This window comes from Rhinopithecus bieti, unplaced genomic scaffold, assembly GCF_001698545.2.
Source record: "Rhinopithecus bieti isolate Rb0 unplaced genomic scaffold, ASM169854v2 scaffold_37314, whole genome shotgun sequence".
Lineage (NCBI taxonomy): Eukaryota > Metazoa > Chordata > Mammalia > Primates > Cercopithecidae > Rhinopithecus > Rhinopithecus bieti.
Window position 1 is genome coordinate 1380120 of NW_016816196.1, and position 24941 is coordinate 1405060.

General features: G+C 36.7%; 1 protein-coding gene and 1 long non-coding RNA gene across 2 annotated transcripts in view; one reads left to right on the forward strand and one right to left on the reverse strand.

The window, feature by feature from the left end:
- The window catches only part of LRP2 (LDL receptor related protein 2), a 229106-nt gene that overhangs the window by 35946 nt on the left and 168219 nt on the right, over positions 1 to 24941 (forward strand). Inside the window, exons 2-4 of the mRNA XM_017854503.1 lie at positions 4190 to 4297; positions 6166 to 6288; positions 15612 to 15728. Of these exons, the coding sequence (XP_017709992.1) occupies positions 4190 to 4297; positions 6166 to 6288; positions 15612 to 15728 (348 nt within the window). The remainder of the gene's footprint in view (positions 1 to 4189; positions 4298 to 6165; positions 6289 to 15611; positions 15729 to 24941) is intronic.
- LOC108516840 (uncharacterized) overlaps positions 1 to 24941 on the reverse strand; it is a 46954-nt gene that overhangs the window by 10006 nt on the left and 12007 nt on the right. Inside the window, exon 3 of the long non-coding RNA XR_001881939.1 lies at positions 23214 to 23277. This is a non-coding gene — a long non-coding RNA (uncharacterized LOC108516840). The remainder of the gene's footprint in view (positions 1 to 23213; positions 23278 to 24941) is intronic.

Genomic DNA, 24941 nt, shown 5'->3' on the forward strand with positions numbered 1-24941 from the left:
TTTTTTTTTTTTTTATAAAAACTTCTAGATATTCCTCTTTTTCAGATTATTCCAGATTCCATTTTTCTTTCTATGGATTTAAGATAGTAAATTTCTATTTAAAGTCTCATTGTTTGCTCTGATAGCTTTTATATCTCTGATATATTATGGTCTCAGCAGGCTGAGTTTTACAAAGAGAATTCTACACTTCCTGACGAACATGCATTAGCTATTCCATGAGCACCCGGTGCTGTGCCAGAGGCTGTAAATGACACAGAGGAATGTTCTCAATCCAGTGTTGTTCCTTGCTGTGGAAAACAAACAGGCAAATGACTTCTCTTCTCTGGGTGCTATCTCTTACTCTAATATCTTATCTTAACACATTCTTAGTCCAACCCTTACCCAGGAAGCTTGGAATATGGCTACTTATGAAGAAAGGATTACTCTTGGTTTTTTTTCCCTAGCTTTGGGCTCTTTATGAGGTTGAGGTTGGGAAACAAGTTTATTCCTACATCTAATATAAATTTTACTACAGATATCAAAATGCTTAAATTTTTTTTTGCATTGCTTTTGATTGCTGCAATGTTTCCTAAGCCCAATAATTTTTTAATGCTATGTTAGTCACCAAGTAGACTACTCTTTTTCTCCAACTGAAGTATATGAGCACTATGGATTCTACGCCAGCCCAATAATGAACTCAGTTAATGTTAACTGAGAGCAGCTTTGGGGGTAAAAAATCAGATTTTTCCATTCATTCTTGAGTTTAGTGGAATAAACTTTTTCTTTTGGTGGAAGGAAACATAGAGTAGTGGTCAAGTAGCACGAATACTGGAATCAGAACTGTCAGATTCAAATCCTTGCTTTGCACATATTTGCTGTTGGATCTTGGGCAAGTTACTGAATTGCTCTGTGCTTCAATTTATTTATTTGCAAAATGTTCATAATAACAGCATCTATTTCATAGGGTTATTATGAGGATTAAATGAGCTAATGTTGGCAGAGCACTTAGAATGGTGTGTGCCATTTAAGCACCATATGAGTACTACTTTTCATCTTTGCATCATCTATTCTGATTCATGGGACAGGCAGGGGTTGGTGCTGGAGAGATAGGGTGTTCATTTGGTTCTAATGGTTCCTTTGCGATGATTGCCTGGTTCTTAACAAAATGTTTTTATTTCAATGTGGATTGTATTTTCCTCCTTTCATCCTTGGTTTTTACTAGAGGGATTTTTTTTTTTCTTTTTTAAAATCAGGCAGCCCCCAAACCAGAGAGGCTCCTGGAGAATGTTTTCAAGTTACGTAAATGATTGTTTGCAAGGTTACTTCTTGGCTAAAACTGGATTGGTTGAATATGGCAGTTTTGAGACTATTTTCTGAACAAAGTTTTAAAACTGGCTCTATGTAGATTTTTTTTTCTCCCTGTGGGTGGCTCCAATGTATGAAATCATCCCCCGCCCTTTTTTTTAAACTTCAAATACTTAAATAACAAAAAGGTAGATAATATCTAGATAAAACTTTTGGAGGGCTTGTGAATAAAGGCTACTTATTTAAAACAAAACACTCAAAATAAAGTGCATATGGACCAACTGAAGTCAGGGGCATTTGCAATTGTTATTAGACCTAATCCAGACCTTTCCACTAGTGGTTTATATTTGGTTTATTTTTAAACAACACATACTCCCTTTATGAGAGAATGAGCTTCTGAGGCCAGTGAAGCATTTGGCTGATTGCTGAGAGGTCAGCCAGCAATGATAAAGTATCAGTTTGTTTTTTCTGGAGAGATATTTCCAAACAATAGTCATTTGGGAGTTAGAAACAGGCATCGAAGTTACTACTGAAAAGGTGAATTTGACAAACGAATTATAGATCTGTTGATAAACTGAGTAAATTGGATTTGATATATTAGATAATGGAGTGAGGAGATCAAGTGTGAAAATCACTGCCCATAAAAATTACTTAATCGCAACATTTCCCCATTAGTTTCATTTTTCACATGTGTGATTTTAAATAACTGACTTCAAAGTGTTTTATAAAATGACTTTTGGGTCTCTATTTTGTGTTCTTTTCATGATGTGTTTAACTTGGCATTTTAGCTTGGCAAAAACAAACAAGTCCCCCCACCCCACTCCTCAAAAATGGGACTTGTAATAAAAGTTGCTTAAGAAATAGCATTAATTATATATATTTTCAAAACAGGCAATATATATTGTTCTGATAATTTCCTCCTAAGTACTCAGTCTCTACGTTTATACTTTTCTTTTCTCCATAGCAATATGAAACTGTCTGTAAGAGGACTGTTCTTTATGATTGTTATAATTTTTCAACCAGAAGATACTACCTTTACAACCTCAGATACTAAGGGAGACAAATACACTGAACTTACAAATGTATTATGTTGGATTACTAACAATAGACCTAATTGATAAAAGTGATTTAATATATGTTGTGTTAATAGCTAAACCTCCAAAGCCCCTAATCTCCCATGGAAATATTGCTTTGTAGAACAAAATCCAATGAGAAGTTCTGGGATTCCAGAGTGAATTTGTACATTCCTTAGGGGCATTTTTGCAAGGGAGGTTGTTGTGCTTTAAAGGTAGTTGATAAGAGACCTGCACCACCAACCCCAGACCTGCACCACCAACCACCATCATGCATTAGTCTATAGAAGGTATTTGGGTGTACGTACTCCTGTACCACTCGGTACCACCATTTAGCCAAGCGAAGTTTCTGACCATTTGCAGCATACATTATAAATCAGGATGTCACTACCAGACAATCAGATTTGAACATTCCATGAACAAAGTAGCCTATATACCCTAGAAATAGATTACTTAACTATGTTTATGTCATGCTGTTGATATGCCTGCATTTACACAAATCAGGACAGCACATTGCTTATTTATTTTAGGAGTAGGTAATTGATCTGTATATTTATCTAATTTTGGTTAATTAGCCAAAAATTGAAATGGGTAATTTAGCATGATTGCTTAAATACACGGAGAAGATATAATTATTCTTCCAACTCCAAAAATTGCTCCTTTATCCCATGAGTTTGTGAAAGAATAAAATAATTTTGAGTCTTTAAGTGGGGCTAGTAGTGGCTGCTCTCTTTGAAAAATTTTTCTGTGTGGCACATAATGCTTGGGAAGGTCACTGGCCAGGTATTTGGGGAACTTTGTCCTTTGGGGCGACCTAGGAAAATCACAGGATATATTTGTTCAGTGAAGTGAGCTTGTTTAAGTTATATTATCCTTCCAGTATCACTAGGGACTATCACTGCCACTTGGGCTGTCAAACTTTTGGTGTCAAGTTTGTATACTCTGGTTGGCTGCAGAGATTTTGTTTTGTTTTGTTTTTGGCTCTTTGGTTTAAAAAAATTGTTTGCAGAGATGAGCTTATAGATCTGGCAAGTTATAATTTAATTTTTAAAAATTAAGACAAAATATTAGTCTGAATCTAAGAATGAAAGGCCATAACCTGCTGTATATGATTTAGTAATAAAAAATCACTTAAAAAATAAGGCGAGGAACTCAAAAAAGTATTGTCAAGCAAATGAAAAGTTACTCATGATGTTATCAATCAGAGATAACCACTCTTAACATTCTGGTCTTTTTTATGCTGTTTTTTTTTTTCTTTGCATATGTAACTCTGTTATCAGTAAAATTTACATCCTTGTTTTGTTACATTACATTATCAGTATTTATCTAAGTACTTAGAATTTCTCCATAACCGTTTTATAAGTTACTAATATGTCAAAAAGAGATGTAAAAAAAAAATCCTTTTATTGTTGGACATTTAGGAAATTTGCAATTTCCTTTGTTACAAATAATGTTGTGATGAAAATCTTTATACATACATTTTTGTCTACTTCTTTGATTTGTTCCTTAGGAAAAAAATCCTTGAAGTAAAAGTACTAAATTAAAGATCAAGTGTTTTTAAAAAGCAAGATACATGTTGTCAAACAGCTTTCCCAATGAGTTCCATCAAGGTATACACTAATCAACTATGTATGAAAATCACTCTCTTCCTGTGGATATTCAAATAAATATTTTTATATTATCATTGGGAGAATGTTTTCCTAATTTTCTAATTTGTATTTCTTTGATTATATAATTAGTTGAATAATTTTTCATTTTTATCAAAAATTTATATTTCTTCGGTTAAATATCTGCATGGCATACGTTTTTAAAATTTCTGTCTGTTATTGCAGAATGTGACAGTGAGCATTTTCGCTGTGGAAGTGGGCATTGCATCCCTGCAGACTGGAGGTGTGATGGGACCAAAGACTGTCCAGATGATGCGGATGAAATTGGTTGTGGTAAGTGAGGAGGGGCCAGGCTAAGTTCTATTTTGAGTAATGTAAGTGCTTCGTGGTGATTTCACCTGCAACAAAGAGAAGAGTATGCCTTTTAGTGACAGAGCCGGGTCTGGGCCAAAGTGTTTTGAGATCTGTGTGGTTAGAGAACTGGTGGCATTAACAATAATTTCATTCCCTTCTGAAGTAGGGGTTCAATTCACATTGATGATAGAACATTAGTTTCTATCTCACCCTTATCCCTGACCACAACTTCAATATGGAAACATATTTGGGTGCAGTTTTCTGAAGCCTGTAAGTCATTATTACTGATATTCACTCTGTGAATTTTGTGCACCCACAAGAACAAATAAAAAATGTTATCTGAACTACTATGATTTGTAAGTCAAGGAGGAGTCCATTTTTATGTAAAGGATGTAGAGTAACTTGTTGGAATTACCAAAAAGAAATCACATAATTGGTTAGTGTGATTTATGTTTTTTAAAAATTCTAGTTTAAAAAAATTTTAAAAATATGATAATGTAGTAAACCTCAAATCTAATTAATTATTAAATGACTTTCACATACATTTTGTCATTTAGTTTTCTCACTAATCTTCTGAGGTAGGTTTCAGATTAGGAAATTGAGACTTGGATAAGTTAAGTCATTTATTAAAGTTCTTACAGTTGGTAAGTCTGTGCACAGATCCTGTTGCTCTTCCCAATTTCCCATAGGTGATCAATCATACATCTGCAATTTCCTTCATTTCAGCAGGTGAACTAATGAAGGTTATCTTTCAAAAATCAGGAAAGCAGGTGAAAAATTTTTGTTTTGAATTGTTGGTCATCTTATAGCATACCATAGCAGTCAAACTTTGGTGTGTCATTTAGATGACAATGCATTTGAAAATGGGAGGAAGGGTAAGGACTGGGTCCTGTACAGTGCTCCTCAAACACTCATGCACAAATGGATCACCTGGGAGCTCATTAAAGTGCAAATTTGGATTCCGTATTTTGAGGTGGGACCTGAACTTCTGCATTTCTGTAAACTTCCTGCTAATGTTGATGCTGCTACTTTGTGGACTACACTCTGAACAAGGGACTAAACTATATTTGTAGAGACACGATCATGTGCTAACTGTTTGCCTCCTTACTGAGTTCATTTTGATTAAACAATAAAAGCAAAAAGGCAAGAGCAGTGTATCTGGGGTAAAGGAATAAGTGAACAGCTATGCCAACAACTCTTCAGAGGTTGTTACCTGTATTATATTTTATTGACCTGTAAAAATAATAACAATAACAACAATACCAATGACGCTAGTGAGAGCAACTAACATTACATGGTGCTTTCACATACATTATTTAACTTATTTTTCACAACAAACCGTGAGATGAGTATAGTCCCCATTTTATGATGCATACATTGAGGTTCAGAGAACCTGCCAAAGATCCTAAAGCAAGTAAATCATGGAAATAATAATTATTTGATTCTGGGTTTTCTTTTCCAAATCTCATGAATTTTCCAGTTCATCATGATACTTTACTATTAGTTATTATGAAACGAATAGTTTAACAATAACTCATGGTTAATTTTTACTTGAGTGAAGCTTTTAATCTAACACCATTACCATAATTTGTGTGTATGTCTGCTGTTTGTTTTATTCTCTGTGTTTTTAAGTTGCTTTGGTTCATGAGTTTGTTGTGATGCTGTTGCTGAGTTTATCTGAAAGTGAACTCTGGCATCCACAGACTCTAGTATAAGGGTTGTTTACTATTTGCCTTCAAATAAATTGAACGGCAGTTGACATGATACACTCTTCTGGAACAAGCATTGCTTGCTAGTATAGTGGGGAGGATGATTGCCGTAATGAGTTCTCTTTTGGTTTGTTTTAGCTGTTGTGACCTGCCAGCAGGGCTATTTCAAGTGCCAGAGTGAGGGACAATGCATCCCCAACTCCTGGGTGTGTGACCAAGATCAAGACTGTGATGATGGCTCAGATGAACATCAAGGTTGCTGTAAGTGTTTGGAGAGGAATCTTGCTTGGCTTTGTGGACACCTAAAACCCAACCTGTCACAGAGAGGTTACACATTATGGGATGATTCTTTATAAATGTGGAGCGGGGCCTTAAATCATAAGGGAACCTATGCCAGCAATCTCATTCAGGGGTTGGATGATATTGAAAGTACAGATGTACTGAAGAATTATGAATATACCCCAGCAATTTGGAAATGAGATAGGTTCCCAGTCTTTAATTTTGATTATGTTATGCTCAAGAAAGAAACCAAATATTTATTGGTGTGTATAGCTGGGTGTCTTCATGTGTGTGGTTGACAGCTGAATGAGTCCTTTGGCTCTGTGGCATACTTTGTATTCAAACTTTCCACCCCCTCTGCCCCAATATTAAACTCTCTTCTTTTTGACTTAGTGGAAGTAGGTAGGTCTGTTGGAGGGCTTCTTGGTGGTTACTTCAGTGACTGCTGCTGCAGCCACCATAGGATGAGTTGGAACAAGAAAGAAAATAGTAGCGATGAANATTTCCTTTGTTACAAATAATGTTGTGATGAAAATCTTTATACATACATTTTGTCTACTTCTTTGATTTGTTCCTTAGGAAAAAAATCCTTGAAGTAAAAGTACTAAATTAAAGATCAAGTGTTTTAAAAGCAAGATACATGTTGTCAAACAGCTTTCCCAATGAGTTCCATCAAGGTATACACTAATCAACTATGTATGAAAATCACTCTCTTCCTGTGGATATTCAAATAAATATTTTATATTATCATTGGGAGAATGTTTTCCTAATTTTCTAATTTGTATTTCTTTGATTATATAATTAGTTGAATAATTTTCATTTTATCAAAATTTATATTTCTTCGGTTAAATATCTGCATGGCATACGTTTTAAAATTTCTGTCTGTTATTGCAGAATGTGACAGTGAGCATTTTCGCTGTGGAAGTGGGCATTGCATCCCTGCAGACTGGAGGTGTGATGGGACCAAAGACTGTCCAGATGATGCGGATGAAATTGGTTGTGGTAAGTGAGGAGGGGCCAGGCTAAGTTCTATTTTGAGTAATGTAAGTGCTTCGTGGTGATTTCACCTGCAACAAAGAGAAGAGTATGCCTTTTAGTGACAGAGCCGGGTCTGGGCCAAAGTGTTTTGAGATCTGTGTGGTTAGAGAACTGGTGGCATTAACAATAATTTCATTCCCTTCTGAAGTAGGGGTTCAATTCACATTGATGATAGAACATTAGTTTCTATCTCACCCTTATCCCTGACCACAACTTCAATATGGAAACATATTTGGGTGCAGTTTTCTGAAGCCTGTAAGTCATTATTACTGATATTCACTCTGTGAATTTTGTGCACCCACAAGAACAAATAAAAAATGTTATCTGAACTACTATGATTTGTAAGTCAAGGAGGAGTCCATTTTATGTAAAGGATGTAGAGTAACTTGTTGGAATTACCAAAAGAAATCACATAATTGGTTAGTGTGATTTATGTTTTTTAAAATTCTAGTTTAAAAAAATTTTAAAATATGATAATGTAGTAAACCTCAAATCTAATTAATTATTAAATGACTTTCACATACATTTTGTCATTTAGTTTTCTCACTAATCTTCTGAGGTAGGTTTCAGATTAGGAAATTGAGACTTGGATAAGTTAAGTCATTTATTAAAGTTCTTACAGTTGGTAAGTCTGTGCACAGATCCTGTTGCTCTTCCCAATTTCCCATAGGTGATCAATCATACATCTGCAATTTCCTTCATTTCAGCAGGTGAACTAATGAAGGTTATCTTTCAAAATCAGGAAAGCAGGTGAAAATTTTGTTTTGAATTGTTGGTCATCTTATAGCATACCATAGCAGTCAAACTTTGGTGTGTCATTTAGATGACAATGCATTTGAAAATGGGAGGAAGGGTAAGGACTGGGTCCTGTACAGTGCTCCTCAAACACTCATGCACAAATGGATCACCTGGGAGCTCATTAAAGTGCAAATTTGGATTCCGTATTTTGAGGTGGGACCTGAACTTCTGCATTTCTGTAAACTTCCTGCTAATGTTGATGCTGCTACTTTGTGGACTACACTCTGAACAAGGGACTAAACTATATTTGTAGAGACACGATCATGTGCTAACTGTTTGCCTCCTTACTGAGTTCATTTTGATTAAACAATAAAAGCAAAAGGCAAGAGCAGTGTATCTGGGGTAAAGGAATAAGTGAACAGCTATGCCAACAACTCTTCAGAGGTTGTTACCTGTATTATATTTTATTGACCTGTAAAATAATAACAATAACAACAATACCAATGACGCTAGTGAGAGCAACTAACATTACATGGTGCTTTCACATACATTATTTAACTTATTTTCACAACAAACCGTGAGATGAGTATAGTCCCCATTTTATGATGCATACATTGAGGTTCAGAGAACCTGCCAAAGATCCTAAAGCAAGTAAATCATGGAAATAATAATTATTTGATTCTGGGTTTTCTTTTCCAAATCTCATGAATTTTCCAGTTCATCATGATACTTTACTATTAGTTATTATGAAACGAATAGTTTAACAATAACTCATGGTTAATTTTACTTGAGTGAAGCTTTTAATCTAACACCATTACCATAATTTGTGTGTATGTCTGCTGTTTGTTTTATTCTCTGTGTTTTAAGTTGCTTTGGTTCATGAGTTTGTTGTGATGCTGTTGCTGAGTTTATCTGAAAGTGAACTCTGGCATCCACAGACTCTAGTATAAGGGTTGTTTACTATTTGCCTTCAAATAAATTGAACGGCAGTTGACATGATACACTCTTCTGGAACAAGCATTGCTTGCTAGTATAGTGGGGAGGATGATTGCCGTAATGAGTTCTCTTTTGGTTTGTTTTAGCTGTTGTGACCTGCCAGCAGGGCTATTTCAAGTGCCAGAGTGAGGGACAATGCATCCCCAACTCCTGGGTGTGTGACCAAGATCAAGACTGTGATGATGGCTCAGATGAACATCAAGGTTGCTGTAAGTGTTTGGAGAGGAATCTTGCTTGGCTTTGTGGACACCTAAAACCCAACCTGTCACAGAGAGGTTACACATTATGGGATGATTCTTTATAAATGTGGAGCGGGGCCTTAAATCATAAGGGAACCTATGCCAGCAATCTCATTCAGGGGTTGGATGATATTGAAAGTACAGATGTACTGAAGAATTATGAATATACCCCAGCAATTTGGAAATGAGATAGGTTCCCAGTCTTTAATTTTGATTATGTTATGCTCAAGAAAGAAACCAAATATTTATTGGTGTGTATAGCTGGGTGTCTTCATGTGTGTGGTTGACAGCTGAATGAGTCCTTTGGCTCTGTGGCATACTTTGTATTCAAACTTTCCACCCCTCTGCCCCAATATTAAACTCTCTTCTTTTGACTTAGTGGAAGTAGGTAGGTCTGTTGGAGGGCTTCTTGGTGGTTACTTCAGTGACTGCTGCTGCAGCCACCATAGGATGAGTTGGAACAAGAAAGAAAATAGTAGCGATGAAGCAGATCTTGGCAACTGAGGCATCTCTGGACATTGAGGTGGTTTGGTTCAGTTACCTCGAAAAAACCTTTAAATTCTAATTTCTTTGGGATCAAACTGGAAAAGACTGTTTTAATAGGTTTAAAGATAATTTTATTTTATTTATTTTTATATTATTATTATTTTTAGAGTCAGGGTCTCACTCTCTCACCCAGACTGGAGTGCAGTGGTGCGATCACAGCTCACTGCAGCCTCAAACACCTGGGCTCAGGTAGTCCTCCTGCTTCAGTCTCCTGAGTAGCTGGGACTATAGGTGTGCACCACCATGCCCAGCTAATTTTTAAATTTTTTGTAGAGATATGATCTTGTTACGTTGCCCAGGCTGGTCTGGAATCCTGGGCTAAAGTGATCCTCCTGCCTTGGCCTCCCAAAATGTTGGGATTATAGGCATGACCCACTATGCCTGGCCTGAAAGTAATTTCAGATGAGAGTCATGTCAGGTAAATATAAGATGGCGACCTGTGAGCAATTTGTCTATCATGTGTATCATTCCATTCCTTTCTCTATTAAGGAGATTTGTATAATTTAAAATCATTCTTGTATCATTGCGGATGTTGTTGGCTGCAAGGAAAGAAAAACACAACTCACAAAAGTTAAACAAAAAGGGGATTTATTATCTCACATAATAAGAAACCTAACTGTAGGATTGTTCTAGGGTTGATTAGTTCCCAGCTCAGTAACATTATCCAGTTTTTCCTCACTCTTTTGCTCTGCCATATTTATCCTATTGGCCTTTCTTGATTGCACAAAAGCTGCTCAAGTCTCAAAATTTGCATCCTGAAGACCTGACATTCTCTCAAGTAGAGAAGAGGAAGAGGTTCTTTTTCTTTTTTTTTTTTGTTTATTTATATATACGTATGGGGAGTTTATTAAAGTGTTACGCTCCCATGATCACAAGGAGTCTCCCAATACGGTTGCCTGCAGGCTGAGGAAGCAAGGGGAGCCAGTCTGTTCTCAAAAATTATAGCATCTGGACAGGCTGAGAGAATGATTGTCTTGCCAACGGTTATGTCCAGAATGATGTTTCCTTGGTTCTCCTTCTAGAATTCCTTGTGAATCTCTGACATCATAATATTTTAGAATGCTTTAATGGCATGCTTGATGTTAATTTTGTGTATAATCGGGAAATAAGAGTTCCAGCTTTCATCCTTTTCAATCTGGCTAGCAGGTTATCACGGTACCACTACTGAATAGGGAATCCTTCCCTCATTGTTTTATTTTTGTCAACTTTGTACGAACAGATAAAATGTCTGTAGGCGGGCCTGTGGGTGGGCTTTATTTCTTGTTGCTGTTCAATTCTGTTCCATCTGGCGAGTCCTACGCTGGGCTCGTTCTCGTTGTACTAGTGCCCATGGATGACTTTGCTTACTCGTAGTCCCGTACACTGCGAGTTTGAAGTTGGGTCATGTACGATCGACTTCATGGAGTTTCGTTCTTTTTATTAGGGATCTAACTGTTGGCTCTTATTGGCTTTTTTTTTGTTCCATATAAATTTTACATATCGTGTTGTTTTTCCAGTTCTGGCGAAATAATAATATTGTGAAGTCTTGATAGAATATAATTAAATCTGTAGATCACTTTTGACAGTACAGACATTTTAACAGTATAGATACTAAATGCATAAATGATGGGTTGTTCATCTTTTGGCTATATAGTTTTGAGTTTATTTTCCCTTATTCCTCTCACAGAGTGGGAAGAAAGCTGAGCTTTATTTTGCGATTCAGTGTGTGGTGGATGACCCTTTGCTAATAATAATACAGAGGGGATTGGAACTACTAAGGGCAACTGCTTGGGAGAAGAGGCTGGAGATAAGTTTATAGCAGTCATTTTAAAACAATATTGTGTATCATTTTAAATGACCATGGATTTCATAAGGCAATTATCCCATTTTTAATGATATAAAAATTCTCCATTAGATATCTTTTAACCACAAACAGAATATGCCACCTCTGTGTTCACTAAAGTCACCAGAGAACTCCTGATTGCCGATGGGCACTTTTCCTTCCTTGTCACACTGAATGGGCATTTTGACTGCACTTGACTCTGGAGACAATTCCTCCTTCTTGACACCACTCCCTTGGCTGCCATGACTCCCAGCAGTCCTGGCTCTCTTTTGAGCTTCTTTGGTCATTCCATTTTATTTTCCTCTTCTACTCAGACCTTGAGTATTGGTGTTGCTCAGAGCCCTGCCCTGAGCAGCTTTTCTCATTCTAGATAATCTCAGGATAGTCTCATCATTCTTATGATTTTAGTGACCCTCTGTGGCCTGATGAGACCTAAATCTGTGTTTACAACCCAGAGTTTTGTCCACACTTCAGTCTTTTATACTCAACTACCTTTGAACCTCTGCAAGGTGCCTTGAACTCAAGGTGTCCCAACTGAAAATAATCATCTTCCTTCCTGAACTGGATTTTCCTTCTATATTTGCTAGGCTACATATTTTATCTTTATTAATATAAATAGCATTTAACCCACTATGAGGCACTGGCAGAAAATACGAAATCAGTCTTAAATTATCAGAAATAGGCAGATGGAAGCTCTTTTACTTGTTGAATTTGTGAAACATATTTCAAAATGAAAATATTTTATTAGATGAAGAAGAAAGATTGCTGTAAGTGACATGAAATATATAATCAATTAGCATGAAAAGGCTATCACAATCCCCTAAGCACCCACGCTAGAAACTTGGAAGTTATTCTTGATTCCTTCCTCTTTTTCACTGCCCACATTGAATCACCAACTCCTGCCTAATTTGCCTTATAAATATTTCTAAAGTTCATCTCTTTATTTCTCTCTCTCTTTTTTTTTTGTAAGGACAGATTTTTTTTTTTTTTTTTGAGACAGGGTCTTGCTCTGTTGCCCAGGCTGGAGTGCAGTGGTGCAATCATGGCTCACTGTAGCTTTGACCTCCTGGGCTCCAATGGTCCTCCCACTTCTCAGCCTCCTGAGTAGCTGGGTCTATAGGCACATGGCACCACACCTGGCTAATTTTGTATTTTTTTTGTAGAGATGGGATTTTCCCATGTTGCCCAGGCTGGTCTCCAACTCCTGGCCTCAAGTAATCCACCCACCTTGGCCTCCCAAGTGCTGGGATTATAGGTGTAAGCCACCATGTCTGGCCCATCTCTTTATTTCTGCTCCCACTGCCAACATCTCTCATTTGGGTGTCAGCAGTAGCCTCTGGGTTGGCCTCCCTGCCTCTAGTCCTGTGCATCCTTAGATTCTCTCTGACACTGATGTTGATCTAACTAAGATTCTTTGGTAGCTCTCCATTAATTCCAGGAGAAAGTTCCAATTCCCTAACATGGTTTACAGTGGCTTCCAGGATGTGGCTGGTGCTTATTTTCCTATGTCTGTCATTTGCTATTCTTGCCTTGAAGTGGCCACTTGGGCACAGCAGTGCTTTCAGTTCCTGTGGGCGTGCCATGCTGTGTCCTAGCCTTTTGTGTCTGTGCAAGCTGCCTGAATGCTGAATGCTCGGTGCTAGATGGTTCTTCTTTGCTTTTGGCCTACCTGACTGCTGCTTCTTTAAGACCCAGGGAGGTATCACCTTTTCAAGGAAACTGTCCCCATGCATGTTGCCATCCCAGAGTGCATTAAGTTCCCAGATTGATGGTTCTATCATTCCTGTGTGCCTATAGTCCATTTTCATATTTCTAATTACTCCTTAAAGCGTCCACTAGAAGACTATGAGCTTCTTGAGGGTAGGGATTGTGCCTTATTCATTTGCAGATTCCCATATTGCTATACTGTGTGGTACATAATAGACCTTCAACAGATGTTTGTGTAATTAATGAATAGATGAATCTCAGCATTAGATTGGTTGATGGAATTATATAATTTTAATTTGTTTCCTCACATTTGAATGAGCTTTTAATTGCTCCTTCATAAGCCCTTTGAAAACCTAAGCACAAAATTTAGAATTATTTGGGCTTGATGTAAAGAAGAAAGCCAAGGTAATTGAAATAGTACTGATACCTGACCTAGTTTCTTTTCATATTTTGTTTGAGACACTCATGACTTGCCTTCTCGGGAATAAAAGAAAGTTCTTTAATTTTATGTGAAAATTGGCAATATATACTTAAATAAATTATATGGAAATTTAATGAGGAAGCATTAATCTCTTTAACCTTTTTTAGATAAAATTGTCTCTCTGCCATGGGCATAATTCAGACATTTAAGTGCCTTCTGGAAAAATCTACCTATTCTACCTTTATTAATAGAAGTAAAATTGGACCCACAGGTATCAGGTACTTAGAGAAAATATGAAATTATTTAGTGTTAGAAATAGGCTGACTGGAAAAATTTTGTTTGCTATTCCAGAATTATATGACACCATTTTATTAATTAAACAGAAAGAAGGAACAAAATGACAAGGAAGATGTAATCAATTAAGCATGGAGAAGGGTGTTAATTATGGTTTTATAAAGTATCTTATCACATGATAATTTTTTTATGTTTGAATTTTCAAGTACCACCTTGAAAACTGTCATGTCTACTTACCTTTTACATATTTTTTTTTTTTTAGAGACGGGGTCTTGCTTTGCTGCCCAGGCTGGAGTGCAGTGGCATGATTATAGCTCACTGTAACTACATAAAAAGAGAAGTTTTTTTTGGCTGAAGTGATCCTCCTACCTCAGCCTTCCAAGTAGCTAGGACTACAGCTACTTGAAAGTGAGCCACTGTGTCCAACTAAATTTTTTTTTTTTTTTTAAGATATAAGGATCTCACTATGTTGCCCAGGCTAGTCTTGAATTCCTGGCCTCAGGTGATCTTGCCTCAGTCTCCCGTAGCTGGGATTACAGGCACGAGCCATAGTGTCAGGTTTACTTGTTGTTTGAAAAGGTTTTTCATGTTAAGTTTTGGTCGTACATTCCTTAACAGATATCTAATATTATCAGAAAACCAAGTTTTGCTGAACCTAAATAGCTATACTATATGTAAGTATAAGAAGCTCTGTAAAAATTGAGGGCAAACCTTTTTTCTTCCATCAGGGGATTATATTATAATTTTTAGTGGATCACGTTTCCCCCCAAAGCTCTTTGTATGTAGATGATTTAAAATCCTACGATAAGATAATGTTACCATGTTATGGTAATTCCTGCCTCAGATTTACAGGATAGCTTTCACATCATGGTTGTGGGCATCAGTTCACTGGATTTTATCTGTTTTATCTGGAGGCAAATTTGATGAACTGCTGATGCCCTGCTTTCACCTGTGTTAATCAACATGGGATAAAATCAAGCTAGCTTAAAATTTTTTTTTCCTCTTTATAAAATTGATGCATGGTCAATGTAAACAGTTTATAGAATAGAGGAAACTATATAGAAAAAATAAAATCACTCATATTCATATTCACACCACTCTGGAATAACTGCTATTAAAGCTTTGGTATATTTCCTTCTTGTTTATACTAGGATTTCAGTGGGTGGGTTGGGGGGGACCTTGCCCGTCCTTGGTTAATACCTATCTGCAAAATTTTTATTTCATTAACCTTTTCACCATATAGTTTAAAAATCTATATTGTATTCTTTACACATGTTGATAATGTAATTGTGTACGTAGCACGCTTGAATGTGGACACTATTCTCTGGGCATTTTGATAATATTATGCTTTTGCTTTTGCATTGTAAGCTCAGCTTGGTGGTAGCGGGTACTTTATCTTGTGTCCCCATGAACTTTATGCTTTCCAATATCCTTGTTAATGCCAATAGATTCGTCTGTGTGTAGCAATAATTATAAATTAAGTAATAATTTTTTCTCTTCACAGCACAAAGTACATGCTCAAGTCATCAGATAGCATGCTCCAACGGTCAGTGTATCCCAGGTGAATACAGGTGCGACCACGTCAGAGACTGCCCAGATGGAGCTGACGAGAATGACTGCCGTAAGTCTGTTTTAGTCCTTGCACTGTGTTTGGTTTCACCCTTGTCCCTTTGGCATTTTAATCAATTTGTTAGATTTGCTGATGGACATAAATGCCTACAATATGCCTCTTGTTATTGCAATCTCTTGGCAGATTCTTTTGTGGATTAGAGGTGATGTTCTGATAAGAGTCTATTTTTAACAAGACATTCTAAGAGTGTTCTGCCTTAGTGCATCAAGTTTCTGTATTTTTTATGGTAAGAAACTTTTAATGTGAACATAGATTCCAACAGGAAGGATAAATACATCAAGTACAGAATCTAGTTTGGTCAATTTTAACTGTTATTGCACAGCTATAGTAAGTTTCTAGGTCAAATTTCTCACTAGTTTTCCTGCTTTTATGGACTCAACATTTTTCAGATTATCTTTGGAAAAGTGTTACATTTTGAAAATGGCTTTTCCTATAACAGCAGCACACTATGTCTGTCTGTAACTGATCACCACAAAATAAGACATACAAATCATAGTACTCTATGTATAATGTATAAGTATTACCACACCAAAATAAGAAAGTGCAATCATAGTTCATTATGTAGTAACAGGGAAGTAAAGAATAATCTTCCTCTTTTGAGGCTTCTATAGAACTGTTAGGATACGAGAAGATAGGAATTAGTCTGCTGTGTCAGTCCTATAGTCCATATAATTGTCTTTAATGTCAGACATACCACAGTTTCTTTCTCTCTCTCTTTTTATTTTTTATTTTTTTGAGAAGGAGTTTCACTCTTGTTGCCCAGGCTGGAGTGCAGTGGTATGAACTCGGCACACCGCAACCTCCGCCTCCCGGGTTCAAGCTATTCTTCTGCCTCAGCCTCCTGAGTAGCGGGGATTACAGGCGTGCGCCACCATGCCTGGCTAATTTTTGTATTTTTAGTAGAGATGGCATTTCACCATGTTGGTCAGGCTGGTGTTGAACTTCTGACCTCAGGTGATTCACCCGCCTCGGCCTCCCAAAGTGCTGGGATTACAGGCATGAGCCACCGTGTCTGGCCCCTAGTTTCTCTTAAAAGCTCTTACAAGTCTATCATTTATGAATTTTTCCATAAGTTCCTTGAGTTTTTAATATATATATGTTTATATATATGTTTTTAATATATATATATTGTATATATTTCTGACAGGCCTTTTAGTGCACTCCTGCATTTCATATGTTTACTATGTGCTATGTAAAGCAATAGTCATGTGTCATTTAATGAGGGGGACACATTCTGAGAAACGTGTTGTTAGGCAATTATGTTGTTGTGTGAACACGATAGAGTGTAGTTAAGCAAACCTGGATGGTCTAACCTACTGCACACCCAGGGTAAACAGTATATACCCTAGGCATTTACTCTTGCTCCTCAGCTGCAAACCTGCACACCATGTTACTGTGCTAAATACTATAGGCAATTGGAACACAATGTTAAGTATTTATGTATCTAATCATATGTAAACATAGAAAAGGTACAGCAAAAATATGGTATTATAATCTTAGGGGACCATTGTAGTACATGTAACCCATCCTGTTTGTCGTTGTCCGAAAGAGCCATATGCGGTTCATGACTGTACTTCCTTTTGTTTGCTCTTAAATTTATATTTCAAACTTCAAGGAATTATCCCAGTATTCCGTTAATTGGTGAGCAGATTTTTGTGTACCTTAGAAACCTTGATCATAAACTTTTCAGTTATTATTTTCAGTTATTATGTCTCCGACTGAAAATTTAAGGTTTTAGCCTATTATCATGGGATATTTCCTCTATTGTTTTATAATTCTGATTTAATTTTAGTTCTCTGGATTGTCTCTAAATTCCTTCCTTTGATACAAGTGGTTGACTTTACACTTTCTGATAAAGGAGCTATCTTGTGTAAACTTTGTTAAACTTCCCAATATGGTGCCGTGACTAGGGTAGGAGCTAACATACGTTGATTATGGCAAGCAAATTGTTTCTAGTCACTGTACATTTCAAACTATACTGTTCATGGAAGACATACTTGTATATGTGCAAAGGCAAGACCTATACTTCCATCCATACCATGACCACATGGTGCATTTTTTAAAAAGATGCTTCTCCAGTGCTTTCTTCCTTGCATGTTATTTTTCTTTGAGAGAAGCGTCTGTGCTATTTGTCCTTGTCTCTCCATTTCCTCGCACAGTTCCTAGTATAGTTCTGTTCTAATTTTCATCTTAAGTATTCTTATTTATCTATTTAATTATTTTTTATTTTACTTTAAGTTCTGGGGCACATGTACAGAATGTGTAGGTTTGTTACATAGATATACACGTGCCATGGTAGTTTGCTGCACATATCAACCCATCATCTAGGTTTTAAGCCCCATGTGCATTAGGTATTTGTCCTAATGCTCTCCGTTCCCTTGACCCCACCCCATGACAGGCCCCAGTGTGTGATATTCCCCTCTCTGTATACATGTATTCTCATCGTTCAACTCCCACTTATGAGTGAGAACATGTGGTGTTTGGTTTTCTGTTCTTGTGTTAGTTTGCTGAGAATGATGGCTTCCAGCTTCATCCATGTCCTTGTAAAAGACATGAACTCATTCCTTTTTATGGCTGCATAGTATTCCATGGTGTATATATGCTACATTTTCTTTATCCAGTCTATCATTGATGGGCATTTGGGTTGGTTCCAAGTCTTTGCTATTATAAATAGTGCTACAATAAACATACATGTGCATGTGTCTTTATTTTTNTGCCAGGGAAGTTTGCTGCACATATCAACCCATCATCTAGGTTTTAAGCCCCATGTGCATTAGGTATTTGTCCTAATGCTCTCCGTTCCCTTGACCCCACCCCATGACAGGCCCCAGTGTGTGATATTCCCCTCTCTGTATACATGTATTCTCATCGTTCAACTCCCACTTATGAGTGAGAACATGTGGTGTTTGGTTTTCTGTTCTTGTGTTAGTTTGCTGAGAATGATGGCTTCCAGCTTCATCCATGTCCTTGTAAAAGACATGAACTCATTCCTTTTATGGCTGCATAGTATTCCATGGTGTATATATGCTACATTTTCTTTATCCAGTCTATCATTGATGGGCATTTGGGTTGGTTCCAAGTCTTTGCTATTATAAATAGTGCTACAATAAACATACATGTGCATGTGTCTTTATTTTTTGAAAGAGATTACAGTGTTTCCACTTTGGATTTACCTTCACTCTGGAAATTATGCAAAGAATTTAGACTAAACTCTGGCAAGTTTAGAGATGGTGGCATGTGTCTGGATGCCACAGAATAGCAAGTTCAGGGGTCAAGGATTCTCCTTTCAGTGCTTTGTAAAGCACACAGTAGGTTCTTCATTGAGGCAAATGAAGAAGATATTTTTGATTAATAATAATGATAAATTGTATGTTATATTTTGTAGCATTTTATAAATTTCAGAGCATTATTAAATTATAGTTGTTACTATAAGGTTCCTTTATGAGGACAATAGGGCAAGCACTATTATAATGTCTTATGAATAAATGAAAACTTCAGAGAGAAGAGTTACTTGTTTGAGATTGTATAATAGAGATAGGGCTTAATTTGTCTCCTAGTTCCAAGTATGGTGATTGCTCTTCGTGGAGGGCTTTATTTACAGAAGGAGAAAGTCCTATCTTGTACGAGTTAAGAGACCACCAGAGGCCTGTGCCACCAGCCAAAAGTCTGTGTCTTTATCCCTTATTTACAAGTAGATGAAAATGAGTGCTTCATTGCAAATGCAGTGGGACTAAAGGAATTGCTACTTTGGGGAAAATAAAAATCACCTGAAACAGAATGTTTGCAGCCAAGTCTAAAGTCACTAATACAACCGGCTCACAACTTTGCCAGTGAACCTTCTGGCAAAAACCTGGCAGGCTACGAATATGCAAGTGGCTGCTGTAAAAGGGAATGAAGCAGAGGAAGTGAGATTTATAAGCTATTATATCTGGGCAGGAGATTTTAATCAAGTTTTTTTAATTAAAAAAATTTAAGTACAAATAGTTGGTGAAATAATGATTCACTAAGGAAAGAAAACTAAATTTGGCTTATTGTTTCTGGAATCATGTAAGTTATGAACCCTTCAGGGCACATTGTGGCCTAAAATGAATCACATGCATGTAAGGGATTTTGCAGTGAGGTATTCTTTCCTATTTCCCTCTACCTTGTTTATTGATTGCTAAGTTTCATTTATGAAAGAGTGTAAAAAATAAAATAAAAATAAAACACCTCAGAAATCAGGGGAAAGGTAGAAAAGAATCTTCTTATTCTTTGTTAGTGCTTTGATCTGGTCACAGTCAGATATGTACAAGAAGGAAATGAATGGCCTAGATCAAAGCCTTAGAAAATGCTAGTATAGGGGACGGGCCACAGGAGTGGTCCCATTTTGTTTTCCTTCTTTGTTTAAAGCTCTTGTGGAAAATGGGATAGGGAACTGCCAGTCACCGAGCACCAGCCACCATCTTGCCTACTTTTCACATCAATGCTGCAAGGCGGGTATGAGGACCAGCTCTGTTTTACAGAGAGTGTAAAGATTATCAAGATGTAAGAGTAGGGGAGCCAGGATTTTAACCTAGGTCTCAACCGTATGTCTGTGCTCTTAAAAGATTTTGCTTTAGGAATAGAAATGTGTAACTTATTTTTGTTTAAAGGTTACTTAGCTATTTTATTATTTTTACATATTATTGTCTAAACATTTTTTAGTATGGAAGGTTTTTTTTTTTAACATATACAAAAGCATGAATTGTATAGTGAACCCCTTTTTATGCATCAAATAATTACATCAATGATGAACTCATAACTAGTATTGTTTTATTTATTCTCTTTATTCTCCCCATTATTTTGAAGTATTTCTTAGACATTATATAATTCCACCTGTAAATATTTCAGTATTTGTCCCAAAAAATAAGGACTAAAACATAAACATAATATCATTATCACACCTAAAATTAAACAACTCTTCTTTAAAATAATCAGATATCGAGTCCGTTTTAAAATTCCCCAATCATCTTGTTATTTTTTACAGTTTGATTATTTAAATTGAAGTCCAAATAAAATATTTATGTTCAAGTTAGTTGATGTGTCTCATAAGCCTTTCAATTTGTGGGGTTTCCTTCTATTTCTGTTCTTTACCCCTTGCAATTTACTTGTTAAAAAAAAACCCAGGTCACTTGTCCTGGAGTTTCCCACAGTCTGGGTTGTGCTCATTGTGTTCCCTGATGTCCTTTAACATGTTCTCCGTCCTCTGTATTTCCTGGCAATTAGTAGCTAGACCTGGAGCAGGGTTTCTCGACCTTGACACTAATGACATTTGGAACCGGACAGTTCTTTCTTGTGCATTGTAGAATGTCTAACAGTATCCCTGACCTCTATCCATTAGATGTCAGTAGCATTGCCCAGTTGTGACAATCCAAAATTGTCACAAAATTGTAAAGCACACAGTAGATTCTTCATTGAGGCAAATGAAGAAGATACTTTTGATTAATAATAATGATAAATCGTATGTTATATTTTGTAGCCTTTTGTAAATTTCAGAGCATTATTAAATTCTAGTTGTTACTATAAGGTTCCTTTATGAGGACAATAGGGCAGGCACTATTATAATGTCTTATGAATAAATGAAAACTTCAGAGAGAAGAGTGACTTGTTTGAGGTTGTATAGTAGAGATAGGGCTTAATTTGTCTTCTAGTTCCAAGTATGGTGACTCTGGACATTGTCAATGTCCTCCAGGAGCAAAATCATCCAGTTGAGAACCACTAATTTGGGAGACTGAACAGGTGCAAGGGTTTTCTTGGAGGTGGGGGGGGGGGGCGGAAACAAGAGAAGGCAAGAATACTTTATATGTAAATGTGTGTATTTTCGTTAGGAGACACAGGATAGCTAGCTGTCTGTGATGTGAGTAGCCATTGATGATCATTGCTGAAATCCATTTAGTCATAGCAGTACTTAGTTATTTTAAATGCTGCATTAGGTATCTAACAGCTGTTATTAGTTGCTTTAAATTAGAATGTTTTCATGTGATCAAAGATTAAGTGAGACTTAGTCAGAAATCATCTCCATGAGACATGACACTTTATTATTTCTGCAGTGACGATGCATGGAAATCATTACTTGTGGACAAACTTAGAATCAGCCTGTGAATGGGGCTTTTGTTTTTCTATTTCTCAGAAATAGAATGGCCTATAGGAATGAATATATTAGGTACCTGGAAACCACCTAAAAATAGTAATGGATGTTGGAAAAACTCCAAAGAAGGACTCAATTCTTTCCTCCAATATTCAAAAGGATTAGGGAGCTTGATGTTGTAGTTCATAGCCCTGCCTGTCATTCCAGACCCCTACGTTGTAGTTCATACCCTTTCAAGCTTCTAAAATTAAGACACTGAGCTCCAAGACAGAGTACCTTGTGTCCGTTCCAGGCATTCCTTTACAGAACAAAGAGTGGTGTGTACGAGTCCTCTTAGGGAGGCAGGCAGGGAGAGAGGAGGTGAGAGAATGGTCGAGATGGTGAGGAAGGCGAGGGTATTAGGGTCTCAACAAAAGATTATTTTGAGATAAATTTGGTATAGTATGAGTGATTCTTACTGCGTTTGGTCTTTTTAAAGTCTGCTTCGTCTTTATATGCATAAGGTATTGGTGGTTATTTTACCCTTTTAGAAAAATTTCTGAATATATATGTGTGTGTGTGTATATGTATGTGTGTGTGTGTATATATATATATAGTTGCGAAACAGGTAAAAGCTCATTTTCACCCTTAGTTCTTTTATTATTCAATCTGGTCATCTGTAAAATGGCATCTTATATTAAACGGCTTGTCAATTAACTTTTTTTTTTTTTAAAGGAACAGAGAGATTAAAACTGTGGTCCATTTTACTTCTAATGGGATTAGCATCAAGGAAAAACCACTCATGCAGGGTCTAAGATAAACATCAGAACAATGCAGCAATTATAGGTCATTCAATTAATATATTGAAGTGACTTTCAGTTGCTCAAAAATAGTACAGTTTTTTTTTCTGTTAAGTGAAAAGATTATTTTGCTTTTTCAAGCACCATATTAGAATGATTTTGGTGTGAATAAAACTATTGCTAATTATCGTTGGTTTGCAGCACTTCTCTTTTGTTACTTAGGAATGCCAAAGAAAGGGTAAAATCCCTGTTACAATGAAGGCTTTCTTGCCGGTAATCAGCAGTATTTGGTCTGCCTGCAACTGGGGCTGCTTTGTCTCAGAAGTTTTATTTCTATTGACTTTCTGGTCTTTAGAATTTAAACATTTTTCTTTATATCTCTAACTGCTGAAACTCCAGCTGAGGGAACAGTGGGAGGGGAATAAAGAAGATGCTTAAAGTCATTTTGTGGACTGTGAGGGTGCATGAAGAACATGTTCTTCAAACTCAGTTCCACATTTAAGCTGCCCAATGAGCCTTGCCCTTGCTATTCTCTCTCTCCCTGAAGCTAGAAAGAAGAAGCAGGCGACTCTCCAAAGGACCCCATCTTACCTGTCACATCACATGTACCTTTTTAGCATTCTCACAATTGAGATAGGATTCAGAGCCCTGAAACCTGGAGGAAGGAGAGAAAACTCTCTTTTATTTAGTTTCCATCATACAAGGATGTTATAAACATCCGCTGTCTTTAAAAAGATCCTAAGATCCCTTTTAGCTGTTGCCAATTACTCTGCTCCCTTTAACAACAGTTTCCTAGCATTATCGTTAACGGCTGTTTCCATTTACTCGCGTCCTGTTTCTTTCTTTAAAAAAATTTTTTTTAACCTATGTAATATATCCAACTGATTGTCCTTTTTTTTAGAACTCACTGAAAATAGTCCTTCATCTTCACCAATCTCCTGAAAACATTCTTTCAATGCTACCAATGACCGCCATTATGCTAAGCCGAATAGTTCTTGTTCAAATGTCACTTCTCAGAGAGCTAGTCCCCATAGTTACTCTTTACCTTTTACCCAGCTCTATTTTTGCAACTTTTTTTCCCATTGCTACATTTACTTTAATAGCTGTAATTCCACTCTTCCCAAACAGAATGTCAGTTCCAGGAGAAATGGGATTTTATTTCATTCTTTAGTACCTTGCACACCTATAGGTGTGCAATAATTATTTTTGTATGGATTGATTAATAAAATGCTGTGGGAATTGCTACTTCACTTATAATTTTGTTTACCTTTTAATTTAATTCTTAGCACAGTATCTATGAAGTCACATTTCAATAAATATATGTTGAACGCAAGAGAATTCTAATTAAGAAGAAGGCATCACTCTGTAGAATAACTGGTTTCTAGGATATTGACATTCACCCAGCAATGATTTACTGATAAGTACTCAAATTATTTGGGGCTAGGTTTCCAGCAGGGAGGCTGAACCACGCCATTTCTAGTGATTGGAAAGTGGCTACTCTTATAATGCTGGGGTGCAGCTAGTTTTCCTGTCTCTTTGATTAGATTTTGTCTTTTGTTCTGCCCGGGTGGGTCCCTGGGAATAACTACTAAGGTATGGAACCATGGTGTTGTCTGGCCTTCAATGGAAACATGTAGCCCAGTGCCACTAAACATGATGTACATTATAAACATTTGTTTACCCCTTAGAAGGCATCTTACTTCTTTGTACTCTTCCTTGGAACATTTGATGCACATTTTTCCATCTTGTTGCTTGGCCACTTTTGTAATATAGCTTGTGTGAGGTTTTATTTATTTATTTTTTTAAAAGAAATAAGGAACTATGTCAGTTTTTATCTCCTTTGCAGTTTTTGGTGACAGCTCTGTGTATGGGAAGAAGGTAGTGCTGTGGATCTGGAATCCTTGCAGCAACGCTCTCAGGCACATTTCTAATTGAGGGCTAAGATTAGGTCGCCATGGATAAAGACCAGCAAGGAGTCTGGGCCCTAAGACCCAGCTAGTACAAAGGGAGTGAGCTAAGTAAAACTAAATAATTTAGTTTGTTTCTCTTTTTGCTTTGGCTTCCTGAAAGCCACCCAGACTAAACTTGATGTTACTTCAATTCTACTAGTCCTCGGGGATGACCATATTTTCTTTCTCTTTCCAAGGTGCTGAATTTCTTTCTTTCTCTCTTTCTTCTTTCTTTCTTTCTTTCTTTCTTTCTTTCTTTCTTTCTTTCTTTCTTTCTTTCTTCCTTCCTTCCTTCCTTCCTTCCTTCCTTCCTTCCTTCCTTCCTTCTTTCCTTTCCTTTCCTTTCCTTTCCTTTCCTTTCGTTGCTTTC